The sequence below is a fragment of the Cervus elaphus genome, chromosome 19 (genome assembly GCF_910594005.1).
Source record: "Cervus elaphus chromosome 19, mCerEla1.1, whole genome shotgun sequence".
NCBI lineage: Eukaryota > Metazoa > Chordata > Mammalia > Artiodactyla > Cervidae > Cervus > Cervus elaphus.
Window position 1 is genome coordinate 12,845 of NC_057833.1, and position 21,250 is coordinate 34,094.

The 21,250-nt window shown below is 48.4% G+C and overlaps 1 protein-coding gene across 1 annotated transcript; it reads left to right on the forward strand.

Annotated features, from left to right (window-relative positions):
* The first annotated feature begins 1,606 nt into the window (after window positions 1–1,606).
* On the forward strand, window positions 1,607–20,463 carry LOC122675836 (histone-lysine N-methyltransferase PRDM9-like). The gene is made up of 13 exons (XM_043874965.1): window positions 1,607–1,675; window positions 2,081–2,204; window positions 2,513–2,620; window positions 6,785–6,834; window positions 8,588–8,744; window positions 9,578–9,679; window positions 9,893–10,164; window positions 11,672–11,739; window positions 12,809–13,002; window positions 14,660–14,763; window positions 17,786–17,839; window positions 18,541–18,724; window positions 20,390–20,463. The coding sequence occupies exons 1-13, from the start codon at window positions 1,607–1,609 to the stop codon at window positions 20,461–20,463; spliced, it is 1,560 nt and encodes a 519-aa protein (XP_043730900.1).
* The last annotated feature ends 787 nt before the right edge of the window (window positions 20,464–21,250 follow it).

Genomic DNA, 21,250 nt, shown 5'->3' on the forward strand with positions numbered 1-21,250 from the left:
GGAACAGTGTCCCTGTTTTATCTTGTGAAGCCAGTAGGTGTCAGGCAAACTCAGCTCAGTGGATCCACAGTCCTCCAGATCAATGCCTCGGCTTACAGAAAACACTTGCAAGGCTTTGAGGTTTTATTTATACCTCATTTCTGAAGGCTGCTCATACCTACATTAAATATACAGATGGCTCATCAGTGCCACTTCTACTTTCAGGTTAAAAATCCTCCAAGTTTTTTCTAACATCCTTATTCCATGCGTTGTGTTTAAATCTTTGACCATACCGGCGTTTATACTGCGTCTCATCTGAATGTAGCTAATTACACCATTTTCCCTTGAATAATGCAGTACTCACCACATAAGAGTTCTTGCCAAAACTCGATTTGATAGGGTAGGGCACAGGGGGACCTAGGATACACTCCGGGAGCACGGTTACAGTCTGGTGGAGCCGATATACCAGTTGAGGGCACTGGAAAGAAACATTCAGCCTGAGGACAACCCACCCACTTGAGGACCCAGGCCTAAGCGGCCAAGCCTGAAAACAAACAAACCAGCCAAGATGCGCCTGCGCGCTGGAGGCTTGACAGACACGCCCACAGAGCAGCCAATCCCCGAGCGGTGGGGCGGGGCCTCCATCGAGCTCCCCACACTCCGGGCACCTATTGGCCAGACTGCCTCAGTCACAACGCCGATTGGTCTCTTGTGCCTGACAGGGTACAGGCAGGCTGCTGGCCCTTCACTTCACCTCAGCGCCGAAGGACTGGACGTCGCTGAACCTCTCCCGCTCCTGGGGACAGGGTGGGCAGCGTGGCAGGACAGCAGGGAGGCTTATGGGAACGTGCCCTGCGCAGCCCTCATAAACCCTTAGCCTGATGGTTTCAAATTCCAGGGTGGGAGGCCCGAAATCCTGTCAACTTTGAGCAACCTGAGTCCTAATCTGAAGGGGGCTTGGTCTCGTCAGCTTCAGGGATTACAAGTCCCTTCACCCACAGAAACACCAAATCCCCTAGTGCTGCGACCCTCAAATACCTAGATTAACCCCAGTTCCCCTCAGCCTGAGGCACCCTAAAAATACCACCGCAGAGACACCAAATTTCCTAAACCTCGCAGACCCTGAATCCCTCCGCCTGGGAGCCCTTAAAACTCTTCCTCCTCAAGACCCTAACTGTCCTGCCTGTCAGAGACTTAAAGTCCCTTAATAAGAAACACCCGATTTCCTCAGCCTCACAGATCCCAAAATTTCTCACCCTACGCATTCTACATCAGCCAAAAGATCCCCAGTCCCCTCTGTCTGAGGACCCCAGTTACTTCAGCCTGTGGGACGCAGATCTCCTCAAGAATCCCTCCGTCACCCCAGACACATCCCTCCCAGTGCCTTCCCTCAGAGGGGCTAAATTGTAGGGAACCAAAGAAACCAAATCTAGTTCACATTAGGCTGATCTGTCATATCTAGTCAGGATCAGTCCATCCCAACAATACCCTCACCCTGACTTTCCCCTCACCTTCCTGCCCTGGACACTCCACCCAAGGCAGACAGACCAGGCTCTGGACACTGGTCTGGGCTATCTCATCACCTTCTTCTTCCACAGGCACCTTGGCCTTGAGCACTCCAATGGCCATGAGGCCGAACAGGTCTTCAGAGGAGAGCACTGAGGGAGATGCCAGGAGAACAGAGCGGAAGCCCACGGTGAGAGTTGGAGGCGGCAAAGTTGGGCTCTAAGCCAGCTCTATAGGAAGGACATGGTGCTGGTCCCTGAAGCACCACAGACTGCTTGCCTGGGCAGCTGAGTGAACTCCCCTGTGACTGTTCACAGGATGGGAAGGCCTGGTCCTGTCTGAGATGGTGGGGTGGAGTGGGAAAAAACAGGACACTAGCTTCGTCAACTGCTCTGTGTCCAGGGAGAGTTAGGAAAATGCTCAGTGTTTGCTCAGGTAAGCAGGACACAGTCGGGAAGGAAAGTCTTCACCCCTGTATCACACAGACCATCCAGTAGCTTCAGGCTACTCCTGCACAAATGGTGGACGAGAAGGCCCAGCTCTAAGGTCTGACTTAGATTAGTAATTCACTGATGAAATCTATTATTTTCCTTAGGACAAAGATGCTTTCAAAGACATCTCTGTATACTTCTCCAAGGAAGAATGGGAAGAGATGGGAGAATGGGAAAAAATCCGATATAGGAATGTGAAAAGAAACTACGAAGCGCTGATTGCTATAGGTAACAGGAAGTGCTGGGCGCCTGTGAGCCTGGGAAACATGAAGCAGGTCTTCACCCTCAGTGTTCACTTGGCCCGCTCTTAGGTGGCTTCATCTGCTCACAGTTCCCTTTTGTGTGGAGACTAAGCTGGAGGAAATGTTTACCAGTTCTGCACCAAAGGGAGGTTGACCCTGCAGTGCAGAGCTCACCTCTTGCCTTATTCTAGATTCCCCCAGCCCATCCTACAAATTTCCTTGACTTTGTGACACTTCCCATTGCTTCTGGGCTTTGTTTCTCCTTCTTAGGACAAATGTTTTGCTTCTTTCCAGGTTTCAGAGCCACTCGACCAACTTTCATGCATCACCGCAGGCAGGTCATCAAGCCCCAGGTAGATGACAATGAGGATTCTGATGAAGAATGGACACCAAGGCAGCAAGGTGAGAGCCCAGGAGGATGTGGAGGTGTCTTCCTGAAACCAGCCTAGGCTTAGGTCTCAACTACATCTCAGCCATTAGCAAGGAAAACATAATTTTCAGCATTCCAAAGAGGCTGTGGCTGAATATTGACATTAGCCTGAATGAAGATGAATGTTTAGGTATTCCAGTGTAATTCTCAAAAGTTTTATGGTTAAAATTGATCACTCTTTTAAAAAAGAATTATCTTGCTAAACATTCTTAGTGAAAGGCAGTTAAAGAAACCTTAGAAATAAATTCACCAAACAGATTAATACTAATCTCATTGGTTATTGGATTAAATCTCTTCAAAGAGGAAATGATTAACATATTATATCAAGATACATTATTTATGTATGTATATAAAACAAAACCTGTGATCTTCTTACCCTAAGGTTAAACTAATTTTTTATTTTGATTCTGGGAAAGGGCTGGAGAGAACTATTTATTCTCCATGATCTTTCCCACATTTCACTGACCAGAGATGGCATCAGGTAAATAAAATGAATTGCACTTATTATAAAATAGAAGTGAGCAGCTCACTTCCTCTTCTGCTTCTCAAAGAGTTTAGAAGAGTTAATGTGCCTAGACTGGAGAAAACAATTTAGATAGTCCTATGATTCTCCATCTATGGATTTCTGTTCTCCCAGATTTTTAAAAATTATTTATTTAGTTTTGACTGCACTGGGTCTTTGTTGCTGTGAACGGGCTTTCTCTGGTTGCGGTGAGTGTCTTCTCACTGCAGAACACATGCAGACTCTGTAGTTTCTGACACACAGGCTTAGCTGCCCCGCAGAAAGTGGCATCTCCCTGGACCAGCCATCGAACCTGTGTCCTCTGCATTGGCAGGCAGATTCTCATCCACTGTGTACCAGGGAAGTCCCTCTGTTCCCTGAGGTTATTAAAATTAGTGAAAGGGACATGAAAAACAAACACTTGGTTGTCTGCAAAGGTTTTGACATAAGGAGAGATTCTTCACAGGGAATACATACGCCTCGGTTCACCATACACCTGCACGTCCTTATTTACCTTTTTAACAATTTCTGAGTGTATGGCACACTGTTGCTAACTCTGTGCATGTTAGTGTTAGTGGCCATAGTGCTAATCTTTCAGTCATGTCTGACTCTGCCTACCCATAGACTGTAGCCCACCACGCTCCTCTGTCCATGGGATTCTCTAGGCAAGAATCCTGGAGTGGATTGCCATCTCCTGCTCCAGGTGATCTTCCCAACCCAGGAACTGGGCCTGCATCTGTTGCATCTCCTGCATTGCAGGTGGATTTTTTACTGCTGAGCCACCGGGGATATATATACACATTGCTGTACCACAAATCTGTAGAAATGTTACATCTTGCGTGACTGAAGCCCTAACCCACTGAGTAACAATTCTCCAATCCTTCCTCCTCACAGCCCTTGGCAACCACGATTTTATTTTCTCTTTCCATGGATTTGATTAATTTAGATGCCTCATAGAAGTGGAATCGGGCAATATTTCTCTTTTTTGATTGGTTCATTTCACTTAGTAAAATATCATCAAGGTCAATCCATGATGTAGCATATGACAGAATTCTTTTTTAAGGCTTCAAAGCATTCTGTTGTGTGCATGTGGATACAAGAGCTATAATATATATCTTATATATAATCTTTATCTTTTATCGACCAATGAACATTTAGGTTGCTTACACATCTTGCCCATTGGGAATAATGCAGAAAGGACCATACATGTGCCCACTATTTATTCAATAACTTGCTTTCAATTTTTTATGGAAATACACTTTTGAGTGGGATTGCTAGATCATCCAGCAGTTCTAACTTTCTGTGGAAACTCCATACTGTTTTCTAGAAAGCCTCCAACATTTTACATTGCCAACAATAGTGTATAAGTGTTCCAATTTCTCCATATCCTTACCAAGCTTGCTATTGTCTTCTTATACATATTGCCCATCACAGAAGGTTTCAATTTGTATTTCCCTATTGATTAGTAATATTGAGCATCTTTTCATATGTTTGTTGGCCATTTGTGTATTTTCTCTGGAGAAATGTCTATTCAATTCCTTCTCTCACTGTTAGTCAGCTCAGACTGCCATAACAAAGCAGACTGCATTCCTTAAACCAGAGAAATTTGTTTTCTTCCAATGCTGGAGTGTGGAAATTTGATATCCAGGTGCCATCATGGTCAATCAGGGTCTCTTCCTGGCTTATAGGTAGCCTATTTCATACTGGTGTATGCTTAGTAACCCCTTATCAGATGCATATTTTACAAATATTTTCTACCATCCTGTAGGTGGCCTTTTCAACTCTGTTCAGTGTCCTTTGCTGCACAGAGGTTTTAAGATTACTCTCATTTGTCTATTTTTACTTTGTTACTAATACTTGTGCACTTGGCACCATATCTAAGAAATCATTGCTATTTCAGTGTCGTGAAGCTTCACCCTTGTTTTCTTCTAAGAGTCTTATCAAGTCTTGCATTTAGGTCTTTAATCCATTCTGAGTTGATTTTTCTTCAAGATGTAAGATGTTCATTATTTTGCATATGGTTATTTTGTTTCCCCAGCACCATTCATTATAGGGATTAAACTTTCCCCATTATCCTGACACCCTAGATGAGGATCATTAGACCATGTATCCAAGAGTTTATTTCTGGCTGTCTATACTGTTCCATTGATTGACATATCTGTCTTTATGCCAGCCAGCCTCCTCAGTGGCTCAGCAGGTGAAGAATTTGCCCTCAGTGCAGGGGACACCGGAGATGTGGGTTCAATCCATGGTTTAAGATGACCCCCTGGAGAAGGAAATTGCAACACTGTCCAGTGTTCTTGCCTGAGAAATCCCCTGGACAGAGGAGCTTGGTGGGCTACAGTCCAAAAGGTCACAAAAAGTCAAGAAGATTGAGCAACTAAGCACACATTTTTTGCTAAATCTACACTCTTTTGGTTCCTGTACCTTTGTAGTATGTTCGGAAATCAGAGGTTTCCAGCTTTGCTGTTCTTTCTAAGATTGCTTTGCCTATTTGGGGTGCTCTGAGATTCCGTGTTAAGTGTTGGATGGATTTTCTATATCTGAAAAAAATTCCATTGGGATTTTAATAGGAATTGCATTGAATCTTTAAATTGCTTTGGGTAGTATGAACAGCTTAATAATATTAAGCCTCTAAATCCATAAACATGAGACATCTATCTATTTATTTACATCAGATTCCTTTCAGCAGTATTTTGTAGTTTTCAACATATAAGTCTCTCATCTCCTTAAGTTTACTCCTAATTACTTCATTCTTTTCAATGCTATTATAAATAAGATTATTTGTCCAGTGGCTAAGACTCCACACTCCCAATGCAGAGAAGTTGGGTTCAGTCCCTAGTCAGGGAACTAGATCCCACATGCCGCAACAAAGACCTGGCACAAACAAATAAATAAAAATAAGTATATTGTTTTTTAATTTAGCTGTTCAGTATAGCTTTAAAAAAATAAAAAATAAATAGGATTGTTTTCTTATTTTCCTTTGTGGAATGGTCATTCTTCATGCATGGAAAGATATTTGAATGTTGATTTTGTACCGTGCAACTTTCTGTGCAGGATTTTTATGTGTGTGGATTTAAAGATATTTCTGCACATAAAACCATGCCCCTGTGAACAGACATAATTTTACTTCTTTCTTTCTAAATGGAAGCCTTTTGTTTCCATTTCTAACCTAAAGCCCTGGCTAGGAGTTCTAATATTATGGTGAACAGAAATGTAGATATCAGGCATTCTTGCCTTTTTTCCTTGATCGTAGAAGTTTTCAGGTTTTCACTGATGACTAGGATGTTAGAGGTAGACTTTCAATATATGACCTTTATTATATTGCAGTAACTTCCTCGTATTTCTACATTGATGAGTGCTTTTGACATGAAAGACTAGTAAATTTATTAGATACTTTATGAACATCAGATGAGGCACAGATGAAGTTTCATTTTTTTTTTTTAATTTTAAGAAAATTATTATATGCTCCCAGTGGAACCATGGAAGTTGATGATACAGAAATCATTTCCATTCCTCCTTTGGTAATCATTGTCTTTGTCACTCTCTGGCTTAGAATTATGTGTCCCTAATTAGAATACCCAGAGTTTGGAAACATTTCCCAATCAAAACACTGATTCTCATCACTTTTTAGGTAAACCTTCTTCGATGGCCTTCAGAGTGAAGCACAGTAAACACCAGAAGGTGAGTATTTCCCAAATCCTGTTGCCAAAATGTCCTCCTCATGGATCCAGGCACAGGTCAGAATAGGAGAAAACACAGAGATCCTGGAGACGGCTGCCTTCCTGCCCTGGATCTTTAGCACACTGTCTGACATCATCACAATCTTTACAGTTAGGAAGAACAACAGCAGTAGTAGGCTGTTCTGTTGCTACATTATTTTCATAATATTTCAGACTTTAAGCATTTTATGTGAATAAACTTGCTTAAACCTTAAATCAATCCTATAGTACCTATAAGTAGGTATATAGCTATCAGCATTATAGATCACAAAACTGAGGTAAAAAAAAAAAAAAAAATGATTGATTATATGCCCAAGATCACCGTATCACTGGTAGTGCAATCTAAAGCAAAGGACTTTTTCTAAACTACTTAAAAAATGATTAAAGCTTCCATGGTTCTATGAAGCTTATTCATACATCTTTATATCACTCATCTGAGAGATGTTTTCAACCTCAGTTCTTTTGTGCTGTGCTACGGAGGGATATGCTAAGACATCTGACTAAGGGAAGCTTAAGGACATGCTGGGCAGTTTGTAGAGTGGATGGTCCAGGATGAAGAAGGAGACAGGATCCCTACCTCAGGGCCTCCCACTCCAATAAGATGAAGCAACTCGCAACCCTGAGAAGCCTCAGGTTTATGACTGAAAAGCAACAAATAAGAAAATAACAGAAGGACGTCACATAGATTACCCACTTTTGAGTAGAAACTCATCATCTGGGCATCATTTCAAATGCTCCTTCTTGCAGGAGGAGTAACAGCTCCTCCTCTGAGCTCTAATAGGCAACTCTCCTGTTTGGAATCATTTGTTTAGCCTGCCCCTGTGTTGTGAGCTTTGAGAGCCTAGCCCACCCGCATTCATTCTCAGAAGTCCAGGCCCAGCTCAAAGCCCCTGAGGGACCCCTGAATGTTTTGTGAATGAGTGACTCCACATTTAAGCATTCATCTAGGAGTAGAAAGGTCAAAGAATGCTGAAGATAATATCTGTGAGCTAGACTTCAAATATAGATGCAGTTTGGGGAATAAATTGATACCAGGGATGTACGCTCATGTTCTTACTGTATTAAATAGCTCACAAAACAATTTGTTGAAGGTTATTAAATTTCATGTCCCTATAATATTAGGAATTAGCCTGTATATCAATTAATGGATCAGGAAACTGAGCAGAACCAGCTAGTCATACAGCCTTGTTCAAGGAGAACTAATGAGACCAGCTACTTTAATTCCAAACATTGTCTCTAGGACATGGCAACCTGCAACTTTCATCTCATTTTTTTATTGTCTAAATGTGTTTCTGCCGATCGTCTTTTCTCTTCTTAATCTCACGGCTTTGTCACCTTATTTTCCAGATGTGGTTTTTCCCCTCTGTAATTTTCCATACTTCCTCGTCCATCAAAGGGCCACTAATCAATAGAAACCCCGGATCTCTCTATGAGCCCTTACCCTCTTCTTTCCCTGACCTCCAGCTATTCTCCCTGCCTTGCTCTCAATTTTATGCAGAAAGTTGAAGGGGAAGAACCTTAAGAAATGGATTCTAGTTTTGATTCACTATCCACCTAGGTCCTTTTGTTACACTCCAGTGTTCAGACCCACCCCCCCCCAAAATCAGGTATTTCCAAGAATTGTCAAAGTATTAACTAAAGTCATGCATGTCAAAACACTTCATAAAATCCTAAAGAACTAAAGAAATGCATGTTGTCTTTTACTCACATGGAAGAGAATGCCCAGGGCACCATTAAGTAAGGAATCTAGTTTGAAGGAATTGCCGGGAGCAGCAAAATCACTGAAGACAAGTGGCTTCAAGCAGGCTCAGAAACCAGTGCCCCATCACAGAAAAGCAAGGACCCCTGGACAGCACCCCAGACAAAAAGTCGGTAAGACAAAGTTTGGGGAGTTCCTCTAATTAGTTCCTCTAATCCCTGTAGAAAAACTAATAAGTATGACCTAGGTGTGTGGCATGGACTTTGGGTAGGTGGGAGTTTAAGGTGGACTGATCTGAGACATGACGTTAGCACTGCGGCCTTGGGAAAATCTTATACATTTTCTGAGGCCCTGATTGCTATGTGTAAAGTGAAGATAAGGATACCTAACTCATACAGTGCTTGAAAGCCTTACATTAAATGCAAAAGTCTGACACCTACAAGTCGTTCGATAAACCCAGCTGTGATGATGGGGACCATGCTTTGTTAGTGTTTATGCCCAGAACTCTGCTCATGTGCCCTTAACGTGTCATGTGCCCTTATCATATATTTTCTGAGTAGATGTGTCGGTGAACTATTTCCTAAGTAGGAAGGTTGGAAAGTTAAACCTACTAACGGTAAGTGCAGGACACTATCACTGAACTGGGCACCTGTGGTCAGTGGAGCCTCAGTCTCCTGAACCAGTAGTTAAAGGGAGAAGAAACAAAGTATAGAGGAGGGACTTCCTGGGGGTTAAGTGGTTAAGACTCCATGCTTCCACTGCAGGAGGTGTGGGTTCCATTCCTGGTCAGGGAACTAAGATCCCACAAGCCATGTAGTGTGGCCAAGAAATAAATAATGTAACATTAAAACATAATATTACAAAAGTAAAAGTTTGAAAAATACATGCAAGAAGGTTTTCACAAAGTGTATAAATGGACAGGTAGGAGATCTCACACTTTCTGATAAAACAGGGACTAACTCCCCAGACCCCGCCGGCCTTGCTTAGCTTCTGTTCTCCATCTTAGAATTCAGAAGAAAGGAGACTGGAGTGAGGAGGTACAGTCTACGGGAAAGAAAGGGCCACGTGTACCAAGAGGTCAGCGAGCCCCAGGATGACGACTACCTCTGTGAGTGACCCCGCTGGCCCACTCATGGAGAAGCGGCTAGGAGACTTGGTCCACTAACCTCACCCCACCATTTGGTCCCCCAGCCATCCCCTTCCTCTATGACTTGGGGTGCAGGATCGAGGCCAAATGCCATGAATGCCCCAGTTCCTTCTGAAGGTCGTTATGACCAGCAACATCACTATACCTCCTCTCATTCCCTGTTCTCACCTCCAGATTGTGAGGAGTGTCAGAACTTCTTCATCGACAGCTGTGCTGCCCATGGGCCCCCAACCTTTGTAAAGGACTGTGCAGTGGAAAAGGGGCATGCCAATCGCTCAGCCCTCACGCTGCCCCCTGGGTTAAGCATCAGACTGTCGGGCATCCCTGACGCTGGGCTTGGAGTGTGGAACGAGGCATCCGATCTGCCGCTGGGCCTGCACTTTGGCCCCTATGAGGGCAAGATCACAGACGATGAAGAGGCCGCCAAGAGTGGATACGCCTGGCTGGTGAGAAGCACCCGTTTCCCTGTCCTCTGGGGTCTAACCGCTTGTGTGTGGTGGGGGGTACTTCATGTCTACATGCGAGGATACGATGGTGATAACCCGGTCGGCAATGACACAGTCAGCCCTGTGTACTGTGTGCCCTGGGCGTGAACACAGGGCTTCCATCTAAAGGTCAGAGGAGAGGTGGGACCACAGTGTAGAGACACTCAGGACCTCTATCTAAAGGTCAGAGGAGAGGTGGGACCACAGTGTAGAGACACTCAGGACCTCTATCTAAAGGTCAGAGGAGAGGAGGGAACACAGTGTACAGACACTCAGAACCTCTATCTAAAGGTCAGATTAGCGGTGGGACCACAGTCTACAGACACTCAGGACCTCTATCTAAAGGTCAGAGGAGAGGTGGGACCGCAGTGCACAGACACACAGGACCTCTATCTAAAGGTCAGAGGAGAGGTGGGACCACAGTGTACAGACACTCAGGACCTCTATCTAAAGGTCAGAGGAGAGGAGAGAACACAGTGTACAGACACTCAGAACCTCTATCTAAAGATCAGAGGAGAGGTGGGACCACAGTTTACAGACACTCAGGTCCTCTATGTAAAGGTCAGAGGAGAGGTGGGACCACAGTGTAGAAACACACAGGACCTCTATCTGAAGATCAGAAGAGAGGTGGGACCACAGTGTACAGACACTCAGGACCTCTATCTAAAGATCAGAGGAGAGGTGGGACCACAGTTTACAGACACTCAGGTCCTCTATGTAAAGGTCAGAGGAGAGGTGGGACCACAGTGTACAGACACTCAGGCCTTCCATCTAAAGGTCAGAGGAGAGGTGGAACCACAGTGTAGAAACACACAGGACCTCTATCTGAAGATCAGAGGAGAGGTGGGACCACAGTTTACAGACACTCAGGGCCTCTATCTAAAGGTCAGAGGAGAGGTGGGACCACAGTGTAGAAACACACAGGACCTCTATCTGAAGATCAGAGGAGAGGTGGGACCACAGTGTACAGACACTCAGGACCTCTATCTAAAGATCAGGGGAGAGGTGGGACCACAGTTTACAGACACTCAGGTCCTCTATGTAAAGGTCAGAGGAGAGGTGGGACCACAGTGTACAGACACTCAGGCCTTCCATCTAAAGGTCAGAGGAGAGGTGGGAACACCTTGGTTCACACTCACAAGACCTCTATCTAAAGGTCAGAGGAGAGGTGGGACCACAGTGTACACACACACAGGACTTCTATCTAAAGGTCAGAGGAGAGGTGGGAACACAGTGTAGAGACACACAGAAGTGACTCCTCCCTTGTGGAGCCCTTGCCTTCAATGAACCAAGAGACTCAGACTTGGAATGATGAGTAAGGGGCTTACCGTGTGGTCCGAATGGCAGGTGAATCCATGCAGGCTGAAAAGCCCCAATGACTACAGAAGGAAATAGCTCTTCTATATCTTCCTACCAAAAAACAAATAAAAGAAAGAGGGAAGCTTGTAACTCTTTCTCTGACACTCAGATCACCAAAGGGAGGAACTGCTACGAGTATGTGGATGGAAAGGACACGTCTTGGGCCAACTGGATGAGGTGAGTGCAGTGAGTCTCCAGTGTGTAGACATTGAGACTCCCTCCATCCCACGCCCCTTTCCTTCTCAACCCGGCTCCCTCAACAGCTTTCACATCTTCCTTCCTCTTTTCCCTCCATATCATGCTCTTTCATTTCAAAAGACACTAGAAAGAAGGAAATAAAAATATGGCATGTGCCGTCAAGATACAAGTCTATATGCTGAACAAAACTGGTGGACTTGAAAACAACTTGAGGAGTCTAGATTCACTAGGGACACTTTAACTCACTTAATGGACACTTACCACGCACTTTATGTTTCAGTTTAGACAATGAACTTCATTACTGAAGCAGATCACACAACCCATGTCCTTTTGGAGAACATACTGCAAACAGACATTAGCCAATTGATTTTAGGAACAGTAACCTTATTTTTTCTATCTTTGAGTAACTACACAGCGCCAGGAAAACCTAATTCAGGAGACCTTGACTCTATGTGGGCAACAACCTCTTCAGGCTTGGTTCCAGTGAAAAGTGGGCCCTGAGGCCTCAGAAGGAATGGGAGGCAGGATGGCCCTGAGTGGGGCCATTCTCTGAGGGCCTCCCTTTCATCAGGGCAGGCAGACAGTGAACAAACAATTACTGTTCCGTGTCTCAAGCTATATCAGAGCTCTCTCCAAGTTTCTGTGGGAGGGGGTGGGGAAGCGAATAGGACTCTGGATACACGTGGGGAGATGGGAGAAAGCCTCAGGAGAGAAAGCAGGCTGGGGTGAGTTCTGAGGGCTGCGTGTTAGCCAAGGAGCACCAAGTCCTGTGGATGAAAGAGAACTTAATTCAGAGTTTAGAGGAGCTGGAGGTCACCAGCCTCAAGGACAGTCCAGGTGGAGATGAGTCTGGAAGTGGGCTCCGGAAAATGGCTAATTAGGTAAGGAGAGAAAGGCATGGGAGTTCACATGGCCTGGTCGAAGGTGTGAACAGAAGGTCCACATGAGGGGCGGCCTCAGAGGCGGAAGGCAAGGAGCTGGGCATGGTCGGAGAGTGGAGGGCACTCATCACCTGAGGTTTCTTTCCCTTTCCCGGCCTCGCCCCCAGGTATGTGAACTGTGCCCGGGACGACGAGGAACAGAACCTTGTGGCCTTCCAGTATCACGGGCAGATCTTCTACCGAACCTGCCAGGTGGTCAGGCCGGGCTGTGAGCTGCTGGTCTGGTACGGGGACGAGTATGGTCAGGACCTTGGCATCAAGCGGGACAGCAGGGGGAAGAGTGAGCTCGCGGCCGGGAGAGGTGAGTGTCAGCCCTCTTCCAGCACCCCACCCCATCCTGGGAGCCTCCGTGGTCCGATTTCAAAGCAGAGGACAATCCAGTGTAAAGTCAGTTGAGTTGCAATTAAAATGCCTCAGAATTTGATTCTTTTCATGATTGTTAGGAAAAATTATTATATTAAAAATGCTAGTTCTAATTTTTAATATTTCATGCAAAAAAATGTGTAACATCACCTTCTGCTGAAAGGCTGAGCAGCAAAAAGCAACATTTCTAGCACCTACGAGCTCTCTGCCCTTTACCTGTTTCTTCCTCATTTCGTCCCATTTCTAAACGACACATGTACAGTGATGTGCATTCAGTTACTGTTCCAGTTTGTTGTCATTTGAGTTCACACTCTGTGCCAGACGGAGCTCCACGCACCGAAACAGACAGAACCACTGCCCTGGGGCAGCAGGGGCTTCACACCAGACAGGGGCTGGTGCTCTGAGGAAAAACAGCGCAGGGAACCTGCCTCGGGTCAGCGTGAGCAGAGGGTGGGGTGTGGTGCAGGACGGTGGGGCAGGGTCTGTGCACAGATAACACCCGTGGGTAAGGATTCCAGACAGGGGAGCAGCCAGTGCCTCAGACCTAGGGCCGGGAAGAGAGACCATGCCAGGGGTCATGGGAGGAAGCACAGAGGACGAGAAGGAGGCCTCAGGGTCTGTGTCCACGTGCAGGCCCCAGGGGTCCTCCTGGGTGACACAGAACAACCGGGCGGCTTTCTGCTGCAAGCAGCTTGTTCTCTGTGCTAAGACGATGCTTTGCTTCATTTTGGGGACATGACATCAGCAGGGAGGCCCCTCAGAGGTCAGTTCATTGCCAGACACGCGGGGAGAGTGGGCTGGCTGAAGATGCTTTCGAGTGAGGATGTGAAGAGTCTGGCTGGAGATGTATTTTTAAATAGGGCTTCCTAGTGCACGTTAAATGGACTAAGCCTGAATGTAATAAATGAGATATGAGTACTGGTGAGGCTTGAGAAAGGATATGCCTTTATTTTATGATTTATGGGAAACTGAGACAGGAGCAACTTGTGAACCTGTTTGGGCAGCAGGGGCCAGAGACCTGTAGTCAGTGGGACCTGGGCCGCTCGGTCTCATCCAGTCTCAAACCCACTTCCTGCAGAGATCGGCACAAAGGCTGCTCTTTGAACAAGGAGCCACAAAGTCAGATTTACCCACACCTGCTGTAACCACCCCCTGTGCTGCCTCCCATATGCAGAGAACTCCAGGCCAGGCGCCCCTAACTTAATAGAACCTTTCTCCTCACAGGGAGCCACTCAGGAGATTCCACCTAAGACATCAAGTCTTATCCCACAGTAGGGTAAATACCTGTGGCCACTGTGACATGACTTTTCAGATACTTACAGGCAGGGAAAGTCCCTGCAGATCCACCTCTATCAGGAGAGACGCTGCCTCTGATGCTGCTGGAAGGTCCCTATGTGGGTGATATGTAGAAAAGGCCCCTGACACCAACTTCCTTATTTCTGTAGATGTAGAGAATAAGAGTGGAGTGGAAAAGTGGACTATAAAGACACACTCAATGGGAGACAAATCGTGCACTGTCAACACTTAGATAATTAGTGAGGCAGGCCTGACCACGGCAAACCAGCTACCTGACCAAAAGCTTCCTCTTTCAGCAGAACTGAAGCCCAAGATCCACCCATGTGCCTCCTGCTCTCTGGCCTTCTCCAGTCAGAAATTCCTCAGCCAACACACCCAACGCAGTCACCCGTCTCAGACCCTCGTGAGACCATCTGAAAGAGACCTCCTCCAACCAGAGGATCCCTGCCCAGGCAATCAAAATCAGCGATATTCAGATCCACACAGCCCGAGCGACAAACCTGAGGGTCACAAGACCAAGGCCATGCCCCAACCGTTGCTGAAAAGCGTAAGGCTGAAGAGGATTTCAAGGGCCTCTTCCTACTCAATCGGAGGACAAATGGGGGGTTCTGGGGTGCATGAGAGAATGAAAGACGAGCCCAGCACAAGCCAGAAACTGAATCCAGAGGACACAGTCACATTACTCACGGGGGCAGGGGTCTCGGGGATTATGAGAGTCACATATGGAGAGTGTGGGCAAGGCTCCAAGGACAGGTCAAGTCTCACCACACACGAGAGGACACACACAGGGGAGAAGCCCTATGTTTGCGGGGAGTGTGGGCGAAGCTTCAGTCAGAAGTCAGATTTCATCAGACACCAGAGGACACACACAGGGGAGAAGCCCTATGTTTGCGGGGAGTTTGGGCGAAGCTTCCATTGGAAGTCCGTCCTCATCAGACACCAGAGGACACACACAGGGGAGAAGCCCTATGTTTGCAGGGAGTGTGGGCGAGGCTTCATTCAGAAGGCTCATCTCATCTCACACAAGAGGACACACACAGGGGAGAAGCCCTATGTTTGCAGGGAGTGTGGGCGAAGCTTCAGTCAGAAGTCAGTCCTCATCAGACACCAGAGGACACACACAGGGGAGAAGCCCTATGTTTGCGGGGAGTGTGGGCGAAGCTTCAGTCAGAAGGCTCATCTCATCTCACACGAGAGGACACACACAGGGGAGAAGCCCTATGTTTGCAGGGAGTGTGGGCGAAGCTTCATTCAGAAGTCAGATTTCATCAGACACCAGAGGACACACACAGGGGAGAAGCCCTATGTGTGCAGGGAGTGTGGGCGAAGCTTCAGGGATATGTCAAATCTCATCACACACAAGAGGACACACACAGGGGAGAAGCCCTATGTTTGCGGGGAGTGTGGGAGAAGCTTCAGTCGGAAGTACGTCCTCATCTCACACAAGAGGACACACACAGGGGAGAAGCCCTATGTTTGCAGGGAGTGTGGGCGAAGCTTCAGTCAGAAGTCCGTCCTCATCACCCACCAGAGGACACACACAGGGGAGAAGCCCTATGTTTGTGGGGAGTGTGGGCGAAACTTCAGTCAGAATTCCATCCTCATCAGACACCAGAGGACACACACAGGGGAGAAGTCCTTTGTTTGTAGGGAGTGTGAGTGAGTCAAGACCATCAAACCACACCTTAGCCTCAGGAGGATTACTGCAGCCACCCCATGCCTCTGCTCTAAGGGGGCCTCAGAGGAGGTCTGAGACCCGTTAGTATCCCCAGAAGTATCACGAGAGATTTCCCAGGTGGTCCAGTTGCCAAGACTCCAATGCAGAGACCCACGTTCAATACCTGATTGCAGAACTAGCTCCCACAGGCTGCAACTAAGACACAGCACAGCCGAATAAATAAATAGATAATAAATATTTTAAAGAAAGAGTGTGATAAGCACAGAATTACTTGTTAAATAGACCTTCCACTTTCGTGACAGGAGAGGAGGTAGATAAACAGCAGAGGGTTTCTTAAGTGTTCTGGAGATGTTCATGCCAATTGCCTTTGTGGTTTTTTAGTACTTCTCTTCTAATAAATTTTTTCTCCAAACAAATCTGAAGCCCAGACTATGTACTCATTCCCCCCTTATCACTGACAGCAGTGGAGTCCAGTCGTAGCTGAACCCCTGGGAAGGCATAATTCTGGAGCCAAGTCAGTTAGGTCACTGGACAGTCAGTTCCTGTGTCCAGGGAGAGGAATGCAGAGTGGAGTCAGACTCACCAGGGAAAGGAATTCCCTGGCCTCCTGGGAATTGTGGCCTCTCCTCCTTATAGACCCCGACTCTCCTTTGGCCTCTCCTGGTTGCCCTCTGGTTTCCTCTGACTTCTGTAGCCGCAAAGGTGAAGGCCACGTGCACGTGTGTGTGTGTATGCGCGTGCCTGGCTCAGCATGGGCCATCTGGTCTCTGCCACTCCCTCCGGGTCATCACAGCATCTGGACTCCAGATTCGACCTCAGGGGTCCAGTTCTCAGCCCTGCCCCCAGCAGCTGTGTGAGCTGGGGCAAGATGCTCAACCTCTCTGTGTCTCTATTCTCATCTGTGATACGAGGTGGGAGCACCAGCCTTTTGGTCTGATGCGGAAGCACAGGCGGAATCTGGCAGAGGCTGGCTGAGAACGCAAGACCCACCTTTGCTTTCCTTTGTGTTTTTTTCCTTAATCTTTTTTTATTTTTTAATAGAAGGATAATTGCTTTACACAATTTGTTTTCTGCATGTCCTTCAGCCCCCACACCTTCCAGGTCTTTAGAGCTAGACGAGGAAGAGGCTGTTTAGGCACTGGGCTGCCCTGATGAGGGGGTGTGAGGTCAGGGGTGCTAAGGGAGGCCGACCTCCATTCCCACCCCTGCCCTTCCTGCTGGGCTGGACAGCCCCAGGGCCCCTCCACAGACAGGCAGTGCCCACAGTCATCAACCCTGCTGAGAACAGAGCCTGGAGCCGCATTTGCAGAAAATCCCTGTCCGGCCCCCATCCCACCCCCACACGGAGGGTCCTTGAAGCCCACACCGCGGCTTCTCTCTGCATGGGCCCCGTACCCGTGCCCGTAGGCTCTGGACAACGCTGTTGCAACCTTGAAATTCTTAACCATGTAATAGTTCATCCTTACACTTCCCTTTCATGAGTGAAGTCTGATGGGCCCCGGGGTGCGCTGTGAGCAGAGCAGATGCACACACATCACGGGTCCTGGGGTGACTGGGCTGCACGAGGGGAGAAGGTGGACACAAAGCCCCCGCACCCTGGGTGAGTGAGGGTGGGGACAGCACCAGGAAGCCACGCTTGCTCAGACCCGGAACTGAGCTCCGACACAGAGTGGGGGCAATGGGGTTCTTAAGGTCGACCACACCCTCCCCTCTGTGAATGACCTCTGCCCTGGCCTGGTCCTTCCAGAAGGAGCTCAGGAGGCTGAAGTCCGCCCGGCCACCAGAAGACACCAAGGGGAGAGTGGGACACGGTGCGGGGGGCGGAGGGTGCGAAGTCTAGGACTCGGGGCAACGGCCCTCAGTTCCCTCCGTTTGCCAGGCTTATGAAGCGTCTCTACATGACCCGAGTCAGTAATAAGCACCCACTATTATTTTCGGGTTTCTATGCTTTCTTAAAGGAACGTGTTTGTCTGTGGCTTGGTTTCCCTACAGGAAGGGAAGCCACGTAAACTCCCCATCTTCTGTGGCTTCAGGCCGGGGCCACGGGAGGGAGAGTTAGGGGTGGTGTAGGCAGAGGGGCTTCAACTGAACAACGGTGGGGATCCAGAAACCTGCAGGGGCTTCTCAGCTGCACCTCCCACCAGAGCTATGCCTGGAATCCCCTGGAAGGCTGAGCAGGTCAAAGCTTCTCCCTCCCGTCCCCTCCGCTCCCCTCCCCTCAAAAAGCTGAATCCTGGGGCCAGCCCACAACACCCCCAAATCCACCATCACCCACAGCCCCACACAGGCCCTCCCTCACAGAAGTGGGATGACCTGGATGGTGGCACAGATGATGTGTGACCCCAGAACTGGGGGTCTCAGCTGACCTTGAGCAAGGAGGCTGGTGCTTTACATAGCCTCCCAGCACAGGGAGCTGCCAGCAGCCACAAGCCATGATCTGAAGCGGAGCTGGGAGATGGGGAGTGGGGATGCGAGCTCTCTGAGGTCCCATCCTGTCCCCAGGACAGCGGCCAGGCCCCACCTGACACCGTGACTGCCCTGCACGGTCACACAGGACACCAGCAGTCATGGGACGGACAGCCAGCTGCCTCCGCCGCACGCTCCACCCTGACCACCGTGTCCCTGTGGCTGTACCAGCCCCGCCTGCGCGCGGCTCTGCTTGGCTGCAGGGGCTCGGGTACCCTGGGTGAGTCGGTGAGGGCAGAGCTCCAGAGGCCAAGCCTGTCTTCAGCCACCAGACCTGCCCTGCTTACTGGACTCATGAGCCCAGCCAGTATCTGAAGCCAAGATGCCTTTGGGAGAATGACACCCAGACGCTGACCCCAGAGCTCAGACTCCTGAAAACTTACTAAACAGATTATTTTTAGTCTTTTCTTAAAGGGGGATGTTGGCAGGAAGCGGGGAGGGGAATGACTCCCTTGGTGGTGCTGTGGTTAAGAATCCACCTGCCAATGCAGGAGACATGGGTTCAGTCCCTGATCTGGGAAGACCCCACGTGCCGTGGAGCAACTAAGTCCGTTCACAACTACTGCAGCCCAAGAGCCTAGAGTCTCTGCTTCCCAACCAGGGCAGCCGCCACAGGGAGAAGTTCAGCGCAGAAACGAGAGAGCAGCCCCCATGCCCGACAGCCAGAGAAAAGCCCGCACAGCAGCGAAGACCCAGCAAGCCGAAATAAATAAATAACCTTGCTTTAAGTAGGAGATCGCAGCATTCTCTGCTGATCCAGAGGCTAGGACTCTGAGCTCCCAACACAGGGGGCCACGTTCAACCCCTGGTCAGGGCACTAGATCCCACATGCTGCAACTGAAGGCCCTGCATGCCACAGCTAAGAACCAGCACAGCCAATTAAATGAATACTGAAAAGTAGGAGGCTATTCATCCGTCACCATTGAAAACTGCAACATTTTAGGAAAAGAAAAAAAAAAAAAGATCTTATTTTGCAAGTGCTCATGCTTGATTGCAAAATTTTCTCATAATATGCAGCTGTTTAAAAAACAAGAAATTTAGAAAATACAGAAACTAAAACCCACCCATAAATGTGTGGAGAACACCAATTACTGCAGCATCCGGCCACCACACACGGGAACACACATCCGTGTTTTTCCTCTACAAAGAAGCTTTCAGCCTCCACCCCTCTTCCCACCGGCCTCTGCTCTGCTCACCAAGAAGACTGTGCTTTGGGCTCATGACCGGGGGGATTTCTGTTGAACTCAGGGAGGCAGAGGAGCAGGGCTGTGTGATTGGGGGCACCGTCTGGCCTGCAGTGAAGAGAGAAGCAAGAGTGCTCCCCTTCTGGGTCCAGTAACTCCAGGGGCCTCGGGGAGCCGCCCGGGAAGAAGCCTCTCAAACACCTTCCCTGCAGTCTCCACAGTTACAGCACATCCCACGTGTCAGGGTTCAGCTGTGGGTTAACAAGTCCTCGCTTGTTGGACATGAAACGTGTTTCCACAGAGAATCTGCCCAGATCTTGGCCTAGTTTGGTTCTCTTGTTGGACATGGAAATTGTTTCCACAGAGAATCTGCCTGGATCTCAGCCTCGGTTGGTACAGATGTAACAGGCAGTACGTGCAGGGCTCAGGGAAGTTAGTTCTGAAGCTCTCTGGGTTTAGGGCTACAGCACCTCCTCACCTCCACCCCTTCCATGGTCATGGAGCCTTCTCTTCCAGAGGAAGGTGTTTGGCAACATCAGCCACAAAGACACATACTGAAGAGGAGAAAGCCCACGGCAGGCGGGGCTGGGTGTTCCTGGGGGAGCAGAGGGGTCTTGGACACTCCATGCTGGACCCCTGCCGCACCGGCTTCTCCTCCTTCTCGCTGGGCATGCAACTTTCACCTGCTGGGTGCCCGCCAGTGAGGGGCTCCCAAGACACCAAGCTGGGGTTGGCGATGGGGGAGCTGGATGCCAGGGAACCCGAGACCCTGTAGCAGGTCAGTGCACTGTGGACGAGGGCCGGCCTCACTGAATGGTTAGGCCCTGTGCATACAGGACACCCTCTCTGGACCCCAGGTGGAGGTGCTTCTGCCCCCAGTGCTCACCTGGGTCTCAGGAGGTGGAAGAGAGACCGGGTTGTCCTTCCCACCTCCTGCCCAGAGAATGACAAAGGCCAGTTCCCAAAAGTGGGAGCAGGTTGGGCACAGTGAGTCTTTGGTCTCACACAGTCCCTGTGAACAGGGGTTTACTGCTGCCTGGATCCTTCTTGGCTGGTTCTCCTTCTGTGTTGTCTTCACCTCAAATCACAAAGATGAGGCAGTCCAGGTGCCCACAACATCTCTCACCCATCTCTCCTTATTTATTATGGGCAGGGAGACAGGGTGGCTGGTGTGACGCTCCCCTGGACCAGAGAAGAGACCCCCTAGGCTGTGTCTCTTCTACTCCTGAGACCCAGGTGGGCAGTGGGGGCAGAGCACCTCCAGCTGGGTTGTGGAGAGGGTGTCCTGAATGGACAGGGCCTAAATGTCCAGTGTGGCTTCATGGGGTATGGGCAAGAGGGGCACGAACTCCTTTCTAAATATTTCAGACAACCACTGAGTTCCTTCTGGATTTTGGTTTCAGATCTTTTTATATGGTCCATTTTCATAGTCTTTATTGAATCTGTTACAATATTGCTTTCATTTTCTATTTTGATTTTTTGACTGCAAGGCATGTGGGATTGTTACCAAGTCCAAGCTCGCTCTTCATGCCTCACAACAGGCTGATTAATCAGAGCCGAGG